General features: G+C 49.1%; 1 protein-coding gene across 1 annotated transcript in view; it reads right to left on the bottom strand.

The window, feature by feature from the left end:
• The window catches only part of ZNRF3 (zinc and ring finger 3), a 219,651-nt gene that overhangs the window by 29,490 nt on the left and 169,104 nt on the right, over nucleotides 1-21,057 (bottom strand). The window contains exon 3 of the mRNA XM_075898926.2: nucleotides 5,778-5,852. Coding sequence (XP_075755041.2) covers nucleotides 5,778-5,852 — 75 coding nt within the window. The remainder of the gene's footprint in view (nucleotides 1-5,777; nucleotides 5,853-21,057) is intronic.

Below are 21,057 nucleotides of genomic sequence, written 5' to 3'. Positions count from 1 at the left end.
TGGCACCATAAGCCTGCCTGGTCAACGGCTTACGGCTCCCCAGCAGGAGCTGCTGGACCACATACAAGCCACTCTGAGAGATGAAGCAATGGTGGGTGCAGACAAAGGTGGAAGCGGCCATGGTCTTGAGAGAGCAGGTCTAGGCGGAGCGGCAGGAGTCACTGGGGGCAAATCACTAGGCTCAGCGGGGCCACGCTGGTGTGATGAGAATGATCTTGGTTCTGGTCTGATTGACCTTTCCCAGGATGTGGAAGGCAACTCCCAGGGACATTTTGTTCACACAGTATCTGGAGCAGAAGCTGCAACACTTCGTGTTGTGCACGGCAGCAAAGAGATTCACCCGGGAATGTCTCGCTTCGGGATGAGCACAGCAATGATTGGCAGAAGGAGAGTCCACTCACGGTACAAGAAGAGCTCCCTGCCCAACTGATCAGATTAGAGGTTTCCCATACCCGAGAGGTGGTGAGCCCCCAGATGAATTTCCCTGCTGGATGAAGAAATCCTAGAGGGGAACCACCTCTTGGCAGAGCAGCCCGACCAGGGGTCCCCCTTAGCGACTGACATAGAACATTGTGATTGTGTTATCTGGGGAGACTTGGATCATCCTGCCTGCCAGGTGAGGGAGGAAGAACTCACATTCCTGCACATATCCTGGGCCCGGAGACAGCTGAGATGAATGCCCCAGTCAAGGTCTGATGCATTCCGAGACCAGTGTGAATGGGAAGGCACTTGGAATGATTCTCCTGATAGAATGTTGCTGTGGTCAGTCCACCAGGTGAGAGTTGAGGATGGGGGCTGGTGCCATCACCACTCTGTCCAGAGGGTGTCGGAGGTGGGATAGCCTGATGCCAGCCATTGCTGGTGGAGACATACACGGAGTCTGTGTACTTAACCATGTAAGCAGACATGCGCCCAAGTAGCTGAAGAAATACCCCAGTTGTAGTGGTTGGCCCAAGTGCCCAAGCAAGTCATGAGGTCACAAAACCTGCCCAGAGGGAGCAAGGCTCTTGCCAGAGATGGATTTAACATGTCTCCCACAAACTCTATGCATTGAATCAGCATTAACTGTGACTTTTCTACCATTATCAACAGCCCAAGCCGTGGCACAGGTGGAGAAGAGCCACATGCATGCAGATCTTCAAGGCCCAAGCTGGCCTTGTCTTTCTCGGTGGTTAGCAGCTTCCACCACCAGGACATTCAAGGCTGGGGAGTACAGGCACTCATGCCCCTTTGCTGGGATGAAGTACTTTCTTTCTGCCCTTTTGGAGAGGGAAGAATGGAGCAGGATGTTTGCCACACAGCCACAGTGATCCTGGTCACCCCTACGTGGAGAGGTAAGGTCCCTCTGGCCAGGACAAACTTGTCCAACATCCCGAAGGGAGTATCTTTCAGCTCCTCAAGTTCCTCCACTTGGAGGTTCAAGTTGGTAGCCAACTTGAGTACTCCCGCTTGCGTAGTTCCTTGTGGGCCTGCACATCATTGGGGGTGGGAACTCCAGTGGAAAGCCCCACAATGGCTTCATCTGGAGGCTGGTGGAGGTCGGAGCCTGTGTCCTCTTGTGGGAAACCTTGGGTTCTGGGAGGCGTTAGCAGAGGTGTAGGGGCCAATGGTGCCCTCAGTATACCAAGCGTGGTACTTGGGATGGTACAGAGGTGTATGACTGAGGCACAGGTTCAAGGTGTATCACTGAGGCAGCCAGGCCTGTGGCCACTGTGTAAACTGGGGTCTCATCTGCTATATCAGAAGTGCCAGATGAGAAGGTCACACTGGGGTACCCAGGCTTGGTCCGAGGCCCAGCTGAAGGGGCCGTGCTGGGGACTAGCAATGAAGCCTGGCGTTAATGCAGCACCAAGTGCTGGTCACTGACACCAACAACCAGGACGAGAAGCAGCTGGAATGGTCCTCTGGTGTCCTAACAGGCTTGGGAGTGGCTGCAATTCGCCAACATAGTGTCACGAAGTCGAGCCGGACCACCAGCCTCCAAGCTCCTCACAAATGCACCGTGGGGATTGCGAGCTGGGCAGTGATGTCCGCATGGTGAGTGGTGCCACGCCAGGAACCTGTCCTTTGAGCGGCACTTGGGCCAGGCAACACCGGCCCCAAGTGCACCGTCCAGACTGAAGGCACCTGCCTCAGAAGATCTGTGCTGAAGTCCTGGGGAGTTTTTCCTGCTGAACTCAGTGGCCTTGGGCCCCAGCAGGGACTGGACTGGGCTGGGCTGGGCTGCAGGGGCCATGCTGTGAGCTCTGTGGTGCTCATTGCAAAGAGATTAGCCAAGGTGTAGGCAATAATTTTTGAATGGAGGCCACTTCAAAATATTTTGAAGTAGTTGCAGGCTACCCTGGAAGGGGCAGAGCCTTGGGCAGAAGGGGTGGGGCCTTTAAATAGCAGGAATAGAAAGGAATAGAAAACAAAGGAGGACCCCCTGATTCGGATGGAGAAGGCAGGGCGATTAACTGGTTATCTAAAGTGTTTGTACATCAATGCAAGAAGCCTGGGAAACAAACAGGAAGAATTAGAAGCCCTGGCCCAGTTAAGAACAATGATTTGACTGGACAAATGGAGACTTGGTGGGATGACTCACGTGACTGGAGCGCTGTCATGGAAGGGTACAGACTGTTCAGGAAGAACAGGCGGGGGAGAAAGGGAGGAGGAGTTGCATTGTATGTAAGAGAGCAGTAGGATTGCTCGGAGCTCCAGTATTTAGAGGGAGAAAAGCCTGTTGAGAGAATCTATGGGTTAAGTTTAGAGATGGAAACAACAGAGGTGATGTTGTGGTTGGTGTCTGCTATGGACCACCAGATCAGGTGGATGAGGTAGATGAGTGGCAGTGGCATCAGACAACTGAGAGAAGCTGCCAGATCGCAGGCCCTGGTTCTCGTGGGGGACTTGAATCACCCTGACATCTGTTGGGAGACCAATACGGCAGTACACAGGCAATCCAGGAAGTTTTTGGAGAATGTTGGGGATAACTTCTTGACACAAGTGCTGAAGGATCCGACCAGTGGCCGTGCGCAGCTTGACCTTCTGCTCACAAACAGGGAGGAACTAATAGGGGAAGTGGAGGTGGGTGACAACCAGGGAAGCAGTGATCATGAGATGGTGTTTAATTCTTGGCTTGACAAAGCCCTGGCCGGGTTGATTTCATTGAGTTTGGTCCTGCCTAGAGCAGGGGGCTGGACTTGATGGCCTCCTGAGATCTCTTCCAGCTCTAGGATTCTATGATTCACATTAGCTGGAGGTAGGAGCTGCGAGCCATTTCAAATCCTGCTATTTAAGAGCTCACTGCTCCCAGCCTCACTGCTAGCACACTGCCTGGGAGCTGGGGATGCTAGAGTCTTTCAACTGCTTCTATTTAAAGGGGTTGGCCTGCCGGATGGCAGCCAGGCAACCCAGCTGCCTGGCAGGAGTGAGCACTTTAAATAGAAGCAGTTGAAAGGGCTCGCAGCTCTGGCACTGCTAGTGAATTGCCAGGAAGTCAGGACGCACGAGCGGCTTTTGCCCACCCCTGGGTTGGACCTTCGCTGTTCCAATAGAGAGGGAATGGTGCCTCTGTGGAGACCGGGGTGATGCCATGGCCAGCTTCCTCTTGTGGAGCAGTCCCACAACTACTGGTGGGTGTGGCATTGGTATGGACCAGATGTCCTGAGCTGTCCGCTCTGCAAGAGCTCTGGTGTTGACAGCATCTGGAGCTGTTGGACGCTGCTCTGAGAATGGGCTGGAGAGCAAGGGGAGCGCACACTCACCCCGTGAAATCTGTGAAGCACGGACCAGGGACTGTCACATGACCACACGTGGATTTCCATTAGGGAAGCTACTATCTTTAGGTGGAGTAATATCCTGGAAAGGAACAGTTCTGAGGCCCAGGGGGTCATGGTGTCAAGGGTCGTAGTGTTGAGTCAGGTGAGGGGCATATGTGGCAGCCTTGCAAGCACAGGGCAGATTCCCTGTGAGCTGATTCTGACCACTTGTCCCACAGGCCGTAGCTCTGTTCATCTCTGTACAGGACATTGTGTCACTTTCTCCGAGAACCAGTCTACTCCTGTGCAGTGGAGCCCTGACTTCAGTCTGTGCATCCACCTCTGAAGCACCCTCCCTGGTCAGCAGTGAACTCCCACAGGGCCACTGCCTGCTGATTTAGTGCTATCATGTCTGCATCCTGGCCACAGCACTATCCCTGCTGGCACGAGCAGGAACGGACTAAGCACGGGGAAGAATGAGAAGACCAGGAGTGCAGAGAAAGGAGAGCTGTCAACACAACCAATGAGTGAGGGGCTAACTCCTCAAGACCCAAGCTGAGCTAGTGTGAGAAGCTGTGTCTGGCACAGAAGCAGCAGAGTGGGCCTATGAGGAGGCAGCTGGAAGGTTTCTAGAAGGAGAGAAGATTAGACACCAACACTCAGAGTTTCACTTGCTTCTGTAGCCAGTTTCATCATTAGAAGATTCCTTCTATGTGTGAAAATGCATGAACGACTTATGTGAGTAAACGATGCAGAATCAGGGCCCCAGTTATACACAGGTGATCAGTTTTAATATTTTACACCTCCACTTGCAGTCTCTACTATACATAGTGGCTGTGTCTAGACTGGCCAGTTTTTCCGGAAAATCAGCCGCTTTTCCGGAAAAACTTGCCAGCTGTCTACACTGGCCGCTTGAATTTCCGCAAAAGCACTGACTTCCTACTGTAAGAAATCAGTGCTTCGTGTGGAAATACTATGCTGCTCCCATTCGGGCAAAAGTCCCTTTTGCACAAAACTTTTGCACAAAAGTTCCAGTATAGACAGCTGACATTTGTTTTTCGCAAAAAAAGCCCCGATCGCGAAAACGGTGATCGGGGCTTTTTTGTGCAAAAGCGCATCTAGATTGGCCATGGACGCTTTTCCGCAAAAAGTGCTTTTGCAGAAAAGCATTTCTGGAAAATCATGCCAGTCTAGACGTAGCTGGTGTGTACTCAGTTTCCAAACACGTTTGTAGCTGGTTCTTTCAAACCTAACTATGCAGGCTTTCATCCATGAGGACTATACACAGCCCAAAATTAACTTTCATAAAAGGGCTACTTTTGCTGTAGCCCTTTTCAGAAAAGCATAGTTAGAATTCTTTTCCATGATTGTAAAAGTATTTTCCAGCTCCCTTTACTCAGAACTGGCTGAAGGGATTTTGCTCAAAACTTCCCATAAAAACACAACCCGACCCTCCCGAAGTGTATACAAGTGACACACACAAAACAAAGCACTCCAGCAAGAGGCAACACCTTGGAATGAATGTTCCAGTAAGAGGAGGGAGAGAGAACAGCAGTGCAAAAGCAGAAAATGTTTTGCAACCTGAACTGCAGTGGCATCCTCTGAAGCATCTCCTCCACCCTGAACACAAATGCTCTCCGCTTGGAGATGGGGCAGCGGGGTAAAGAGGGTACCCTGGATAACATAAGGAATGGAAAAGCTGAGGTGGTACTTGGTGCGTGTGTATGCTTGGCAAAGCAGAGTACACACTCACCTTCCCTTTCCTGGAGCAGCCCTCCCTCCACAGGAAAAAGCATAAATAGAAATGCCACTGATAAAAAAGGATCAAAAATTCCATATCACCCTCCATGGAGTTAGTGCGTAAAGAGGGGGAAGGAAAACCCAACCAAACACCACAGCCCCAGAGAGAAGAGCAGGTGTGTCCATCCCAGGACAGCTGTATCACAAGAGTAAAAACCAGCTCCCGATTCACAGAGCCATAACAGTGAGGGTAAAGCCCACCGAGATTGGGATAAGCCTGAACTCCCAGCTTTGTACCTGGTCAATGGCATCTGGGTTTTCGGACACATCAAAGATGACAGCTGTGGCACCTCGCTGCACTGCCCGCTTTGCCTGCAATGAGAAAAAGATAATGCCCGTTAACACCTCCCAAATGGGAAACATGCCCCTTGCTCCCTATCTCCTTTCACCCCCAGCAACAAGTGCCTTGCTAGGCACAGGCAGAATAAGCATGCACAGGGCTCTGAGCAGCACAGGGGCCCTCTATTTGCTTTTTAATATGTGCCAGGGAGCAGGGGACATTCCTGCGCAGGGCTTCAAGAAGCCAGCAGCAGCCTGCTCTCTCCTATCCTCACATGCCAAGCAGGAAGCGAACAGAGTTTAAATGGTTTTTATTTCCATATAATCAACTCGGAAGACAACTGCAAACGCAGGGCAACAATCTCTAGCTCAGGGTGGAGCCAACTGCACCAGGGCATCCACACCCTTCCAGCCCCACTCCTGCTATTTTTGAGCAAGTTAATGGTCTCAGATGAAAGTTAAACTTTTACCCTGTTTTAAAATATTTCTTGGAGCTGAAAGAATTCAGTCACCTGGAGAGATGCCCCTTCCATGGACCATACAGGAGGGAGGAAGCACTATGGGCATCCAGAAGAAAATCTTTTCTGTAGCTAGGAAGTGGAAAAAAGATTCACCTATGGCGGGTGTATAAGGAGACTCATAGCCATTACAAAGGCCACTGTGTCAAGTCTTCCTACATCCATTCCCTCTTTCTCAATCTGCAGTCATGAAAATTGTGTCCAACGAGACTCAAGATGTTTTGAAAGGATGTTGCTATGTCTGCCCACTAGACGTCAGTCTTACCGCATGCAAGTCTCCACTCAGGGAAGAGTGATTTCATTTGATTTGTGAGAGGTTCATACCAAGAGAGCAAAATGCAGAACTGGAGTAACCATTAGCTAGTCAGGGACATGGTGTGCATTAAAAGAAATGGGAGCTGCAGGCACCTTTCACTGCAGCTTCTATAAGTGTCTCTGTAACCTCTGCCAAAATGCTCTCCTGTAATTTCCAGTAAGCAGCAAACAGACCTCACTGAATCCTAACAAAGAGCACACTACATCTACAATTCAGCCATCCATGCAGGACTAGGTTTTCCCCTGCTTTCTCCAGCAAAAACAATAATAATCAGTGTGACAGAAATAAATCATAGAGTGACCAATGGATCATGTGCTGAAATCCAATAGGAAATAAGCAGACAGTAACAAGCCTTTTATGGAGTATAACTGAGGTTTTAGAACGAGAAAAAAATTGGCTTTAAGTGTAAAGAATTAGCTGGTCATTTTCTCTGCTCCATTTCCTCTTTATTTTGTTTTCATTTCGAACCTAATAAAGCACATCAGACAGCAGCTGGGGGAAACCAGCTTCCAGAAAGAGCCACTGCCACAGCCCAGCAAATATTTATCTCCTTTGAAGTCCATACACCTGGCTAATCACTAATAACTGTTGGGAATGAATAACTAAAAGGAATCTGATATAGTAACGCTCTTCTCGGCAGTGGAGATGTGTCAATGAAGTGGCAACTCACCCAGAAGAGATCTCTCACAGATGCCCAGTACTCACTCAAGTGTTTCAGGCATGGAGACTTTGGGGCCTGCTAGAGAGCAGTTATTTCTCAGTGTGCAGGGGCTGCACGTGAAGGGTTTTGATCTCTCAAGGTTATTGTACTTCTAAATCATGCCTGGGTTTGGTTCATTTGCACAGACACATGACCAAGCATTTTTATAGTAGCTTCAAGGGGTATTCGAGTTAGTCTGTACAGAAAAAACAACATATGGTCTGGTAGCACTTTATAGACTAACAAAACATGTAGATGGGATCATGAGCATTCGTGGGCACAGCCCACTTCTTCAGATGACCGGAGTTTTGAGTTTAGGATGTGCAGACCCAAAATAAATAGGGGAGAAGGAGGGAGGGGGACACAAATCAGATATACATAAAGGAAACATACAGACACCTATTGGGGAACACATGAATCTTCCTAATCACTGTTTAAAAGATCTTCAAGTGGCTGTCTTGTCACAAACCAATTCTACTAGACAGATACAGGCAGTCCCCGGGTTACGTACAAGATAGGGACTGTAGGTTTGTTCTTAAGTTGAATCTGTATGTAAGTCGGAACTGGTGTCAGCCGCTGCTGAAACTGATCAGTTTCAACAGCGGCTGAATCTGGACACCAGTTCTGACTTACATACAGATTCAACTTAAGAACCCCAGGCGTCCCCAAGTCAGCTGCTGCTGAAACTGATCAGTGGCTGATTCCAGGAAGCCCAGGGCAGGGGCTTCCTGTAGTCAGCCACTGGTCAGTTTCAGCAGCGGCTGACTTGGGGACGCCTGGGGCAGAGCAGCTGGGGTGCTGCTGGGTTGGTCCAGTAGCGCCGCTGCTCCTCAGCGCTACTGGACCAACCCAGCAGCACCCAAGCTGCTCTGCCCCAGGCGTCCTGATTCAGCCGCTGCTGAAACTGACCAGCAGTGGCTGAATCAGGACGCCTGGGGCAGAGCAGCTGGGGTGCTGCCGGGTTGGTCCAGTAGCGCCCAGAGCGGCGCCACAGGACCAACTGGCAGCGCCCCAGCTGCTGTACCACAGGTGTCCGGAGCAAAGCCGTGGCTGTCCTGCTGCCCTCGGGCTCTGCGGCTTTGCTCTGCTTTGCTCCCCCTCTCCCTGGTCTGCAGACCAGGGAGAGGGGGAGCAAAGCAGAGCAAAGCCAAGGAGCACGCAGGCAGCGGACAGCCCAGACGCGTCTGGGCTGTCCGCTGCCCACGTGCTCCGCCGCTTTGCTTCTTCTCCCTGGTCTGCTGGAGACCAGGGAGACGGCCCCGTTAGAAACTGCGGATCCGATGTAAGTCGGATCCGCGTAACTCGGGGACTGCCTGTATACAGAGAAGCATTGGAATTAGAGTTCATCCGCAAATTCAATTCACATGCTAATGGACTCAATCGTGGTGAAGGATGGTTGGGACACTATCAACTTAGCAGTCGACGAAGGTGTGGATTCCTATGTCAGGAAGGATACTATCAATTGACTTTGATTCTTCTCTGCTTTGTTTTAACTACCCAATCTTCAGATACTTACTAATTCCTTCTAGCTCCCTGAAAAAGCGGCGAGGAGTCCTGTGGCACCTTATAGACCAGTGGTCCCCAACACGGTGCCCGCGGGGGCATTTGTGTATGCTCGCCAAGTGCTTGGGGCTGGCCTGGCCCCGGGCACATGGCGCATACATGGTGCCGGAGCTGGCCCTGGGTGCATGGTGTACAGTGAGCGCCGGCCCCAGGAGCACCACGGATTGGCTGCCCGTGCTCTGGGCACGTGGCGCATGGTGCATGGGGGGAGCGCCAGCCCCGGGTGCACGGTGCTTGGAGGGGGCGCCAGCCCCAGGCGCACAGCCCTCGGAGGAGGCGTCGGCCCCAGGCACACGGCACTTGGGGTGGGACGCGCTGGCCCTGGGCGCGTGGCGCTTGGGGGGTGTACTGGCCCAGGGGCGCGGCGTTTGGGGGGGGCGCCGGCCCCAGGCGTGCAGCCCTTAGAGGGGGCCCTGGGCGCGTGGCACAGGGGGAGGCCCCGCCCCAGGCACGCAGCTATGGGGGGGGCGCCCGGCAGGCGAACGGCTACACCCCCTGGCGCCCGGCAACTTCAAATGGTTGGGGACCACTGTTATAGACTAACTGAAGTGTTGGAGCATAAGCTTTCATGGGCAAAGACCCACTTCGTCAGATGCATGTCCTAGCTCCCTGTCTCCTTCTCCCCGCTTCTCTCCTATTTATTTTGGGTCTGCACATCCTAAACTCAAAACTCCGGTCATCTGAAGAAGTGGGCTGTGCCCATGAAACCTCATGATATCACCTATATGTTTTGTTAGTCTATAAAGTACTACCAGATCATTTGATGTTTATAGTAGGCAGCCCAATAATTTACCAAAACGAAGTGTGGTTACTTTTCACTGCCTTGTAGCCCGACGTTAAAGGCCGTTTTGACTCTGAAAGAAAGCATCCACACAGAGGCTAAATACAGTTCAACTAATCCACTTAAAATTCACCTATTTAGCCAATTTGAATTACATTTCTTGGGGTCCCAGACTGGCCAAGCACGTATTCATAGGTTCTTCTCCATAGCAATTTTGTTAAAGGGAGTATTCTGCACAATTGACCAATTTATAATCATGGGATCCTAAGGCTCATTAGGGTACAATTTTGGGTAACTGCATCTTGACTTGTTCTCCCTTGATACATGCTCAGCAACAAAAGGCCCATCAGCTCACAACATTTATACCCAGACTGTATGCTGAAGGTGACAAAACCCACAACAGCTCCAGCTCCTTGTATTGGGTCTGTAGGGGCGCCATGTACCTTGTGGCGTATTTCCAGAGCATGTTGCAGCATCAGAGCCCCACTGCAAGTGCAGGCTCCTGCTCCATTGGCAAGTGATCAGCTCCACTCTCCCCAGTGCCCACCTAGTATTTTTTCTTGCCTGGCTGGCATGAGGCTGGGGGGGGGGGGGGTGTCTACAGGGTGGTATAGCTCCAGAGTAACTGTTGTATTGCCACAGGTGGAGCTTGAGAAATGCTGCTGTAGTTCACAAAGCTGTAGCTATTGACAAGCTGCTGAACAACGTTACCATTGTCTGGCCACTTTGCGAAGAACAAGACAAGAACGGCTGCCGGGAGTCACCCACACCTCCAACTTCTCTGCATCAATTTCAATGAGCTTTGCTCATTACGGAAAGTGGATCCCAGGAACATATGATGATACCAGCTGTAATTCCCAGCTTTAATAATGGCATCAGGGGCATAAGGAGCAGCAGGCCTCAGCTGCGGTGAGAAAATATTAACACATTTTATGTGCCTTGTGCATAGCACAGATGTGATGGATTTAACACAGCATTTACACTGTGCCTACAGAAGATGAGAGCAGGCCCAGTAAAACACAACATGTAGGATGGTTTACCAGAGAGATCTAGTTGTAGACAAGCCTGTCATGGCAACTGAGATTAAATAAATGGCACTCCCCCTTTCTGCAGTAAACTTGCCTGTCTTCAGCCAATTATAGCAGGAAAGAGCAGGATTCTGGGAGGCTCCAAGCAAAGGCAGAATAATCAGTTTAATTTTAATTCGCACTTGTCACTTTTTCCCTCTCTCCACCCTTGTTATTCCCATTTCCATAAAACTGCCCACACAGGCACAAGGCTGACAAGCATACTGGTCAGCTACTGTTCCCAGAGTTATGAGTCAAAAGCATGACACAAATAACCCTCCATCAGTCTAGTGAGTGGGGGTTGGGTGTCTTGTTTCAAAAAGTGCCCTGTTTTCAAACTGAATCTTTTCATTCCAAAGGAAATGACCTCTTTCTCTCCTCCCTCTCTTCCCCCCAGCTACAGACTGGAAAGTGATGGGCAGCACACCAGTCACTTCAAAGACTGGGTTTAGATTCTGATTCTGAGGCAAGGCCCAACGTACGAACTAAGCTATTATAGAGTCTGGCTCATCCCATCTCCACAGACATGAAAAAATCAAGGCTCCGAGTTTCCAGCTCAATACAACTACAAGAAGCAAATTATAAAGGGGGCCTCCTCAGAGTAAATATACAGGCAGCGCAACTGCAAGCTCAGAAAGCTTCAGCTGTGGCAATAGGAGTGGCTGCTAGAACAGACTGGGACGGGGGCGGAGTGCTTTACACAGACACACACCACGGATCCCCCAGTCCAGCATTCCACTCAGTTCCACCTTCCAGAATTTAGTTGCAGCTCGGCCTGACCTTCCAGGTTTGCCTGGCAAGAGATCAAAGAGTCAGAGCCACAAACACACAGCAGAATGCAGTCTGTCTCTCTCCTCCGCTCCTTCCCCCCCCCACACACACTGCTGCCTCTCCCCTTCTGGTACTCCCCCCACCTCGTTTTAAAACCACAGCACTTTATTGAGAAGCGAGCGAGTGCGAGCAGGCTGGGGCCTGAACACAAGCATTTTCTTCGTCTGATTTTCAGCTCTTTCCCCTTTACTGTGTGAGGGTAACTCATCAAGGGAACCCTTTGCACCCGTACTGCAGGAGAGGGAGAAGCAGGCAGCTGCATGTCTCCCACCCCACAACAAGAGAGAGCTGTATAAAGTTGTGGTATAAAGCCTCCTGGCTTTCACACAGGCCTCTCTGCCCCTCCACAGAAACATCTCGGTGGGCAGTTAAAAGTCATTAACCCCTTTGCAAGTTTCCTATCTGCTGCACAGTGAGAGCCTTCCTGCTTACTGAACATGAATTTAAGCCTCTCTTCAGAGGATACTACTTTGTAAAATGTCTTTCAACATTAAAAAAATACACCAGCTAATGCTGATGCTCTAAAAAAATGCAGCAGCCAAAATGTAAAGGGACAAGCTCGACAGGCAGGAGCTGGGAGGCTGTTGCACAGAGGCTGTAATACCCTGAGCCAGACAAACGATGTTGGCGAAGTGAAGTTGCAGGCACACATTAGTGTTTGTTACTTTTCAAGAGCATGAGAGTTAAAAAGAAGCAAGGAAACAAGCCTCTCTTTCCTCCTCCCAAATGCAGAGCTCTCTGAAACACAATGATTGTTGCAGTTCTCAAACAAATACCTTAACTCTGCCTTGTAGAGCAGGCAGCCTCCCATGTTCCTCTGTCTATACGTGGAGTATGAAAAATGGATACCACAGACGACTGGAAGATCCAGTTATTGCACACATTTGCTGTAAGAAGTGTGATTTCTGACACCATTCTAGACTTTACCTTTTTCAAAAGTTGTTCTACATAATGCTTTGTGCATTGGGTGGTGGTCTATAGCAATACCATAGCTCTGTGTATAACATCTGAGTAGTTGGCTATTATATGGAATCATTGCTCCTTTCAGAAGTAAGTCCTAAGCACCTGAGATGCTGCCTACTCTCTGCTCCTGGCAGGAATGAGCCTTTAAACAGAGCCTAGGAAACGTCTACATTCAGCATATTGTGCATCTAACCAGGAATCTGTACAATTCTTCTACATCTCACTATAACATTTTCAGCATACACATTTTATCTGAATACATACTATTTAACATCCCTATTCTATGCACCATTTTTCTTGAGTAGGACAGAATTACACTTCAGGATGGGGTCCAGAAGCTTAGGGACCATTTACACAGCTGTCTTTGTGCTTGTCCTATACTATATAAGTTAACTGTACAGGTTGAACCTCTCTAGAATGGCACTCTTTAGTCCACCAACATCTGTGGTCTGGCATGACTTTAGTTAGCTGGCTATCCACTTGGCCAAGTTTCCCATGGTCCCATAAAGTTTGATTACAGCCCCTAGTCCTGGCTCTCAGTGTTCTGTGCTGTTATTTAGCTCTAATTTACCCCTAAATGTCCTCTAACAGCACAGCAAGCAGTGGGAATGTTGGTGATGCTGCTGGACAATGTTAACTTCCTGTGGTCCAGCACCAGTCAGGTCCCAAGGGTGCCAGACTAGAGAGGTTCCTTCCACCTGTATTGGATTCACGGGTCCCCAATTTTCCCCTCTTACTGACATCTCATGATTAACTGTATTAACACAGCACCAGCAAGGCAGAGAAAGTTGGAACCCTGATATAGAGGAAAAGCCGTTAGGTCTGATTTTCAGAGATACCAATTACTACAGACACTTTCTGCCCAGTTGGTTTCAGCAGAGTCCCATTTATAATTATATATTGATCACACGTGGGGCTGACAATTGATGTGTGTTAAAGCCTGTGATTAACGCAGGGCTGGATTAATGAGTTAGTTTTTTAACACATTAATCACAGGCGTTAATGCTGTGCTGCCCCGTTGAAATGCCATCAGCATGTTTCAAAGGGGCAGCGCATTAGGAGCCTGGGATCAGCTTGAGTGCCCAGCTGATCCCTGACTCCACTTAGCGCTGCCCCTTTGAAGTGCCGCTGTGGTGCTTCAAAGGGGCAGCGCTGCACTGAGCCCAGGGTCAGCTGGGGACTCCAACTGATACCAGGCTCCATGCAGTGCTGCCCCGAAGAAATGCTGCCCTGGCGTCTCAAAGGGGAGGCACACGCAATTACATTTTTTAATCGCTTGACAGCCCTAATCACACGTTCGCACAGTGACTAGGGCAATGGCAACAGAGAGCATTTCTGATAGTCACAGGTGACTTCACCTGTCATGCAGAAATAGCTGGCACCAGGGGTAGTCAAAAGGCAGTCCATAGGCAAATCCATATCTCCAGGTGCCATTGAATCAACCCTGACTTTTTATTTAGTTATTATTGGTTTTTTACTAGTATTTACTTGATCAAGGCATTTGGGCCTTGACCAACAAGAACTGACTGTGGCCTACAATCTGTACAGCTTGGCAGGAAAAAGCATGGTGTTTGGGAAACTTTAGAGTAGATAAGACAGGGTGCAGATTTGTGGCCATTCACAAAACTATGTTATCACAGAGTGATTCAGGCAGGGCAAACCTCCAGCTAAGGAATGGACAAACCCCCTTTCTTGTCAATTAGCAAAAATGGCCAGGGAAATGCAGATGGCATTATCCACAAAGGCTTAATGATGACTCTATAACAATGTCCTGAAGCCTCTGCCAGCAGCTAGTGACATAAGTCACTCTGCAACTTGCATACTAACCCTTCCTTTCTCAGCTGCTTATAAACAGAATCAACAAATTCCATTTGGACTGAATTTTTTTTCTGTGCTTCATTCCAGCCTCCAAAGAACTTTCAGAAAAAATTATGAGCAAAATCAGGGCAGCTACTTTTCATGGAGACAGCATGTAAGATCCCCCCATGCTTTCCCCTTTTCTGAGGAAATATTTGTATTCCTTGTGAATGAACAATGTAAACAAAATAACTAGTTTAGTACTTTCTAGATCAGAAACACGTAAAGTGGCATTTTCACATCTGTATAGTAGATTCTTCTGTTTATTTTTGCCTTTGTTTAAGGCTGTCAGTTGCTCAGTTATTAAAGAGGCCTCAAATAAAGAAAGACACTTCAGTTTAGCATGTGCCTGCCAATTGTGTTTCATGCTTTAGCCTTATTTTTCCCCTGAAAAAGGAGAAAAAGAAAATTAAATGTAAAAATCCAGTGTCTTGTTCATTAATGGCACTATATAGTGAATACAAGCAGAGAGAGGGTAAGTTTAGAAGATAGGATACACAAAGAACAAGTTAAAAATCACTTAGGAAAGTTAGATGTCAGCAAGTCACCAGCTCCTGATGAAATGCATCCCAGGATACTCAAGGAGCTGATAGAGGAGCTATCTGAGCCTTTAGCTATGATTTTTGAAAAATCATGGCAGACAGGGGAGATTCCAGAAGACTGGAAAAGGGCAAATATTGTGCCCATCTATAAAAAGGGGAATAAGAACAACCCAGGAAACTACAGACCAGTCAGTTTAACGTCTGTCCCAGGGAAGATAATGGAGCAGGTAATTAAGGAAATCATATGCAAATACCTGGAAGGTAATAAAGTGATAGGGAATAGCCAGCATGGGTTTGTGAAGAACAAGTCATGCCAAACTAATCTGATAGCTTTCTTTGATAGGATAACGAGCCTTGTGGATAAGGGAGAAGCGGTGGATGTCATATACCTAGACTTTAGTAAGGCATTTGATACGGTCTCGCATGATATTCTTATTGATAAACGAGGCAAATATAACTTAGATAGGGCCACGATAAGGTGGGTGCATAATTGGCTGGATAACCGTAGTCAGAGAGTTGTTGTTAACGGTGCTAAATCCTGCTGGAAAGGGATAACAAGTGGAGTTCCTCAAGGGTCTGTTTTGGGACCCGTACTGTTCAATATCTTCATCAATGATGTAGATATTGGGATAGAGAGTATGCTTATTAAGTTACCAAACTGGGTGGGGTTGCAACTTCCTTGGAGGATAGGGACATAATTCAAAATGATCTTAGCAAGTTAGAGAAATGGTCAGAGGTAAACAGGATGAGGTTTAATAAAGAGAAATGCAAAGTGCTCCACTTAGGAAGGAACAATCAGTTCCATACATACAAGATGGGAAGCGACTGTCTAGGAAGGAGCATGGCGGAAAGGGATCTAGGGGTCATAGTGGACCACAAGTTGAATATGAGTCAACAGTGTGATGCTGTTGCAAAAAAAGCAAATATGATTCTAGGTTGTATCAACAGGTGTGTTGTAAGCAAAACTCGTGAAGTCATTCTGCTGCTCTACTCTGCACTAGTTAGGCCTCAGCTGGAGTACTGTGTCCAGTTCTGGGAGCCACATTTCAAGAAAGATGTGGAGAAATTGGAAAGGGTACAGAGAAGAGCGACAAGAATGATTAAAGGTTTAGAGAACATGACCTATGAAGCCAGGCTTCATGAACTGGGCTTCTTTAGTTTGGAAAAAAGAAGATTAAGGGGGGACATGATAGCGGTTTTCAAATATCTAAAAGGGTGTCACAAGGAGGAAGGAGAAAATTTGTTCCTCTTGGTTACTGAGGACAGGACAAGGAGTAATGGGCTTCAAGTGCAGCAGGGGAGGTTTAGATTGGACATTAGGAAAAAATTCCTAACTGTCAGGGTGGTCAAATATTGGAATAAATTGCCAAGGGAGGTGGTGGAATCTCCCTCTCTGGAGATATTTAAGAACAGGTTAGATAGACATCTGTCAGGGATGGTGTAGACGGAGCTTGGTCCTGCCTTGAGGGCGAGGGGCTGGCCTCTCGAGGTCCCTTCCAGTCCTATTATTCTATGATTCTATATAAAAAACTCAGTACAGCTGGCAACGATGGAAAATTAAGAGTAAGAAATGTCAAACTCTCAATGCTAAAAAGGCATCTTTTATGAAACCCAGACACGGAAAACTACAGGTGTGTATCAACCAACAAAGCCAAAATATACTCCAAATAAAACTGTCTTGTAGATCAGTGATACTCAGACCTCCGTTGTTCAGGAGCCAAATTAGTCATCTCCATTACCCAAAAGAGCTATGGTCACGTGAATTCATTGTTTCATTCACTATAGTACTTTATATATTTTAATTCCCTCAGCAAATAAGTTAATAACTTAACCAATTAAATTATCAACTTGAACTAAACACAGTAAAAGCATTCTGACTGATTAATAATTAAATCAGAGTGCTTGCTGGAAAGAGACACAGGAGACACATTAAAGAGCCACTTTGTGACTTGCAAGCTGCAGACTTGAGTAGCATTGCTCTAGGTCAACCATACATTCTTCAGATGATTGCTATAATTTAGGGTCAGACTCTGTTTTCAACTACACTGGTGTAAAATCCAAAGGAGCTCTTTTGGTTTTAATGGAACTACTCTAGATTTACACCAGCATATCTGAACAGACTCCATTGATTAAAACTGTAGGACCTCCTGGGACAAATCTATTTATTTCTTTGTGTTGGGAAGACCACACTGGCAGCTTGTAAACAAATTAACTAAGCAATCCACTATACACAGCGGTCTAATTTTCTATTCCAGTTTTCCACTGTAACTGAGCATGAGAGATGCTGTAAGGAGGCTCACTGCCCCAAGTTAATCTGCCCTTTAAGGAAAAGGAAGCGTAGGCGATTCAGTCTCCAGGTACGGAACGAGGGCAGGTATACTCCTAGGTGGGTCGTGTGGCAGAGGTGTCATTCAGCTTGGACTCAATAATAGGGAAGAACCGGCAGGGGAACCCGCTGAGAAGAACACAAGCCTGGAACAGCTGAGATAAACCTTCAAGGAGCAGGAGGGGCTGGGAAGCTCTTTAGTTTTAGACCAAGGCTGAATAACTATCTGACTCAACAGGTAGCAGAGCAGAGAAGGAAGAAGGGTTGCTGAAACTGAGGCTTTGCTCTGGGAAAGCCTCAGAAGTGCGGGAACCCGCCGCTGCTGCAGGTTTGCTCCCGGTGCCCCTGGTCTGCTGGAGACGGTCCCCAGCAGACCAGGGGCACCAGGAGCAGCTTTTCTTGCCCCAGAGCTCGAGGTGGCTGACCACTGCCTGTGAGCTCCGGGGCAAGAAAGCCCCGTTCGTAAGTGCGGATCCGACATAAGTCGGATCCGCGTAAGTCAGGGACTGCCTGTATTAGGAGGACAGAGGGGGCCAATGGGAGAAGTAGGTTAACAGACGACAAAGCTAGAGAAGGAAGCACACTGTTACACTGGGATCAGTGCAAGCCTTAATGGGCTGCTTTTTATACCACGTAATTGATACATGTAACATTCAGGGTCAATGTTGAGGCAGAACCCTAACTTTTCTGAATTTTTTGAGTCATGACCTTAATTCCCCACAGTTTAACATTAATATGGCAAGTTTTTTTTCTAGGTGGGTGCTGGATGAGAGTGCAAAAGGAACAACTAAAAGAAGGAATATAATGGGAACAGCTTGCCCCCCTGACTTTCTGAAACATCTCAAACTTCCCATCATATCCCAGATGCTTGGAGAAGCCGTCCTTCCTGCACATTCAGTGACCTATTCAAATTGTTTATCGCTTGGGGCAAAAGAGGGCAAAGGGAGGAAGCCACACTTTGTTTCAAGAAATCAATATTGAACTGTCCCCTTTAAGTGGCTGGTTTGGAAGTGAACTAAGCTCCCTCTACGCTGTCAGGCCACAGAACCAGGCTGCTTCCAACTCAGTCCCATGCAGGGCTCAGGGCAGCCTCTCCCCAAGCCCTGAAGCTGTAACAACCGGCGTTGAGGTACCCCTCCCTGCTGGCCGCAGCATGAAGTTACAGTGACTGGGGCAGTTCTGTGCCAGGCCGGTGAAGAAGCTGCCAGTAGCAGAACACACTCCTAGGCGGGGCTTCAGGGCTCTGTTTGCTGTCCCCACAATGAGGCACCAGCTCTGCACTCCCCCCAGCCAGTTCCCAGCCAATGGGCGCTGGAGAGGCAGTGCTTGTGGGCAAGAGCTGTGGTTGAGAGGACCTGCAAGCTAGAAGAATGGCTCTGAGTTCAAATCCTGCCACAAGGACTTCAGACTATAGGTACTGACTATTGCTCTAGCTGGGAGGTGCTCAACCCTCGTACCTCTGTCCCAGTCCCTGTCCCCAATTCCACCCTTTCCTCTAAACCCTTGCCCATGCCCCACCTCTTTCCGCACCTTCCATTGAGCGTGCTGTGTCCTTACTGCTCCCCCGCACTCTCAGAGCCTCTAAATGCCACAAACAGCTGATTCGCAGAAGGAGGGGCATTTGACTGCCTGTGGGTGCTAAGGAGCTGCTAATTTTTCCCCATGAGTGCTCCAGCCCCAAAGCACCTTTGGAGCCAGCACCTATGCTTCAGAGCCATCAGCAATGAGCCAGAAGTGCCTCCACTTTCATTTGGATCTGTCACAAGAATATCTGCGGGAATTGGAGACATGCACACCACACCCTGGCAGACACCTGGCCAACCAGAGAAGGAATGACATGGCATTTCTTGGGAACAACTACTTCTCAATCTTGCCGTGTCTGCTTGGCTGAGATTGACTTCAGCCACCTAAGAGGTGGATGAAATGCACCCTGATGTGGTGTCACAAGCACAAGATGGTGGTCAAATATTGGAATAAATTTCAGGGTGGTCAAATATTGGAATAAATTGCCAAGGGAGGTGGTGGAATCTCCCTCTCTGGAGATATTTAAGAACAGGTTAGATAGACATCTGTCAGGGATGGTGTAGACGGAGCTTGGTCCTGCCTTGAGGGCGGGGGGCTGGACTCAATGACCTCTTGAGGTCCCTTCCAGTCCTATTATTCTATGATTCTATGATGCTATATGACCCAGAAGAGAGAGGGCCTCTGTTCTTGGCTGAGACTCAAAACTGATCTAAAAGGACTCATGAAGTTGGGGATAGATCTCTCCCTGCGGCAGCCCTGAGCCTCTGCACAACACTTAACTGAAAGGTGCTTAGGTTACCAGTATCTTTCTACTAACATGATGGTTGGCTCATGTAATAGGCAACTTCTATTTGGAAAAAACAGAAGCAGCCCAGCAACACCTGCTAATTGGTGTAAGGAGGCATTACTGGATTGCTTTGTACTGTTTTAGGTTTAAAGCAAAGCAAAATCTTTAAAAGGCATTCTGAGACCCTACCTGTTGAAAGAACCTATTGTCCCTATAACTCTTTCACTATCCACAATACATCAAGTTAGTGCCGTGGTCACCAACTGGTTGATCGCGATCGACAGGTCGATTGCGAAGCCTCGACCAGTTGATCATGAGGCGTTCGGGCCCCCCCCATCTCCATTTCTGTCCCACCCCCCGAGAAACCCCACTACCTACCTCCAGCATAGTGCTGGCTTCCTGTAGGGTGGACAGAAGTCCTGCCTGCAGCTTCGCACCACTTCCAGGTGTTCCAGAAGTGCGCTGGCTGCTCCCCTCCCACAGCTCTGTGGCATGCCGGGTGCACTGCGGGAGGGGGCGTAGGCCCCAGAGGAGGAGTGCAGTGGCTTCCCTGCACCGCAGGAGGGGTGAGTCGAGCACGGGGTGTCCCTGCGCCCACGGGAGTTTCGCTGCACCGTGGGGGAGGAGGGGGTTGGCCCCGGGGCAGGCACCCACGGAGGTTTGGCTGCGCCACAGGAGGCACGCACCAGCTTCCCGGGGGGAAGAGGGGAAGGTGAAACACACGCGGGGAGAATCCTGGGAGGAAGCAGGTGCAGGGGACTCTCTGCCTCCACTGTTCCCTCTCCCCAGCCCAGAAACGTGTCCCCACTGACACCCTGTCCCTTGCCCTCCCAGCACCCTGTTCCCTCTCCTCTGTCCGATCTTCCATCCCCAGCCGCAGAACTCTGTCCCCTGCCGTAGCACTCGTCCCCAGTACTATGTCCCCTACTCCCACCAACACAGTTGGGGCCACTTTAGTGAAGCTTGGGGGCCGGGGGGGGGTTGGAGGAGATTTTTTTTGCATCTCACTTGTGTGGCCCCGACTGACTTTTCTGTGGGTCAGTGACCCCTGACTCAAAACAGGTTCCCCGCCCCTCTCAGAAATAAAGACAACGCAGATACTTTTTGTGTTTGACATAGTATTGTATTTAAAAACGAAGCCTGGCCAACAAACCCCAACCTGGGGCCAAGCCCCATCTGCCCACAGCATCGGAACACTCCTGCACTCCCCCTTCCCCAGACTCTACATCTGAGCCTATCATAAACTGGAACCCCCTGCCGTGAGCCCCTCACATACCCCAACCCAAATTCCTGAACCCTCACATGCAGAAGTCTGTGGCTTGCTTAGTACCCTGACCCTACATCTGACCCCAACACTGCCCAGCCTGGCACCTTCTCCCTGAGCCAGCGTCCCCTTATCCACTTCCTCCTGCATCCAGATTTCCTCCCAGAGCTTGCACCTCTCACCCCTTCCCACACCCAAA

Source organism: Pelodiscus sinensis, chromosome Z (assembly GCF_052426305.1).
Source record: "Pelodiscus sinensis isolate ZL-2025 chromosome Z, ASM5242630v1, whole genome shotgun sequence".
Taxonomy (NCBI): Eukaryota; Metazoa; Chordata; order Testudines; family Trionychidae; genus Pelodiscus; species Pelodiscus sinensis.
This window is presented reverse-complemented; position numbering and strand designations above follow the sequence as displayed.